We start from the raw sequence: 2,003 nt of genomic DNA, 5'->3' as shown, positions 1-2,003 counted from the left end.
AAACGGTCATTGTATGACCATTTTATACACAGGAGTTGGCGAACAGGTTTATCTCTAATCTAGTATGCCAAAAAGGGAGGAAGACAAATTTTAGTAGACCCGAAGAAAACAAGGGTAAGACAAGTTAAGACTATATTGATGCAAAGTGGGAACGTTTGAGAGGTTTTGAAGCTCCAGTTGTTAGAATTACCGGAGCTTACTGTTTGTCGCGGGGGGGGGGGGGTATTGACAGATCCCAAGTGCCAGAAAGTGCCACCCGTAGTCCCCCTTTCCTGTTGAGGGTGGGATTGTATATTCTCTCATATGTATACACCGGCGCTGGTTGGAATCCCGGGAGTCAGGATTTGTTTCTTTCTTTTCATACTCACCTCTCTATTTGTATCACTAGTTCCCAAACCGACCCTGTGAGTAACAGGGACGAATCTTGAAAAGAAAAGGGGCAGTAGTGTAACAGTGTGGTTCAAGGACTGCTGAACTGACCATGCCAGACGTCCCCATTTCATATGGGATATGCCGCCGTAACGTCATTGAGGTGCCAAAGGGAGTGAAAAATTAATCTCTAGCGGTCAGGTATTTATCAATAGGTATCTCTCCTTTTTTTTGTAAACCTCCACATGGAGAAGTTTGAAAAGATAGCCCTAAGTACTTTCAAGAATGCACCCCCCCCCCCCCAATCAACTGGTTCCGCTTTGTAGACGACACTTATTGCAGACTAAAAAAGAGATAGAGTAAACAATGACTTCTTTGACCACATCAACCAGGTACATAAAAACATCATGTTCACACAGGAGTCAAGCCATGACAACATGCTCCCCTTCTTAGACACCAAAACTATCATAGAGAAGGACGGCATCCTTCAGTTCGAAGTGTACAGAAAAGCGACGCACACTGACCAGTATCTGGCCTTTGACTCCCACCACCCTTTGGAACACAAACTGGCAGTAATAAAAACCATTTTCCACCGGGCAGACAGCATAATTTCTTCTGACAAAGCCAAAAACAGACGAACACAAACACCTCAGGAATGCCTTGGCCAAATGTGGCTACCAAAACTGGACCTTCAACAAAGCTCTTAAACCCTCGGACCACTTCAGAAAACACTCAAGAGCATTGACCGACAGAAACAAGGTCAACCTTACCATCCCCTATGTCCAGGGAGTTTCAGAAAACTCCAAAACTTAAAAAAAACTTCAAAAACTTCAACATTGCCACTGACTTCAAACCACAGTCAACCCTCCGGCACAAACTGGTACATCCAAAAGACCGACCTCGGAAGGTAGCAAGGCCAATGTAATTTCAAATGTGAAGAACCCAACTGTAACAACACAAAGATTGGCGAGACCAGGCGGCCACTTAAAGAAAGGTACAAAGAACATTGCAAACCTAGCGGTAAAACGAAAACTAGTTAATTCTAGCTGAAACGCCTGACCGTTTTCAAAATCATATCCTGTTGCTTGAGTAACTGATTTTGGGCTTTTTTTTTTACAAAGAATACACTAGAATATGTGTGGTGTATCTTGCACCCCCATTTAGCTAACAAACGTAATCCATTATGTTTCCTTCTAGTCAGCATTCTAATGACGCATTTCTTTCCGGCGGATCTATTTTTATTGACCATCAATATTGTTGAGCTAGCTGCTACTTACGTCGGAGAGTCGGTGTACTCTATCAAGCCGACTCTGGTAGCCGTTGGGCTGATGTTCAGTCCATCTGACAAGTCCACTGCAAACTTTTTGACCTTTGCGAAGTTGACAGCTTGGATACTGCCGGATCCATCTAGCACGAAAACCATGTCCAATTGCTGGTGCTTTTTTGCAGCACTCCCTGTACATGTGGTGGAATGAAATGAAGTGGAATACGTTCAATTTGTGTGCACTTGGGTAATGGAAGTATATTTAGAGAAAGTAGTAAACTACATTATCATATATCCAGATGACGTCGGCCAATCAGAAGTCCCCATTTCATATCGGCTATACCGCCGAAACGTCATTGAAGTGCCAAAA

The 2,003-nt window shown here is 43.4% G+C and overlaps 1 protein-coding gene across 1 annotated transcript in view; it reads right to left on the bottom strand.

The window, feature by feature from the left end:
- LOC118408986 (vitrin-like) overlaps window positions 1-1,792 on the bottom strand; it is an 11,865-nt gene extending 10,073 nt beyond the window's left edge. Inside the window, exon 1 of the mRNA XM_035809851.1 lies at window positions 1,647-1,792. Coding sequence (XP_035665744.1) covers window positions 1,647-1,792 — 146 coding nt within the window. The remainder of the gene's footprint in view (window positions 1-1,646) is intronic.
- Window positions 1,793-2,003: the final 211 nt, after the last annotated feature.

This window comes from Branchiostoma floridae, unplaced genomic scaffold, assembly GCF_000003815.2.
Source record: "Branchiostoma floridae strain S238N-H82 unplaced genomic scaffold, Bfl_VNyyK Sc7u5tJ_72, whole genome shotgun sequence".
NCBI lineage: Eukaryota > Metazoa > Chordata > Leptocardii > Amphioxiformes > Branchiostomatidae > Branchiostoma > Branchiostoma floridae.
The sequence above is the reverse complement of the archived record's forward strand: the minus strand, read 5'-3'. Positions and strand labels throughout refer to the sequence as shown.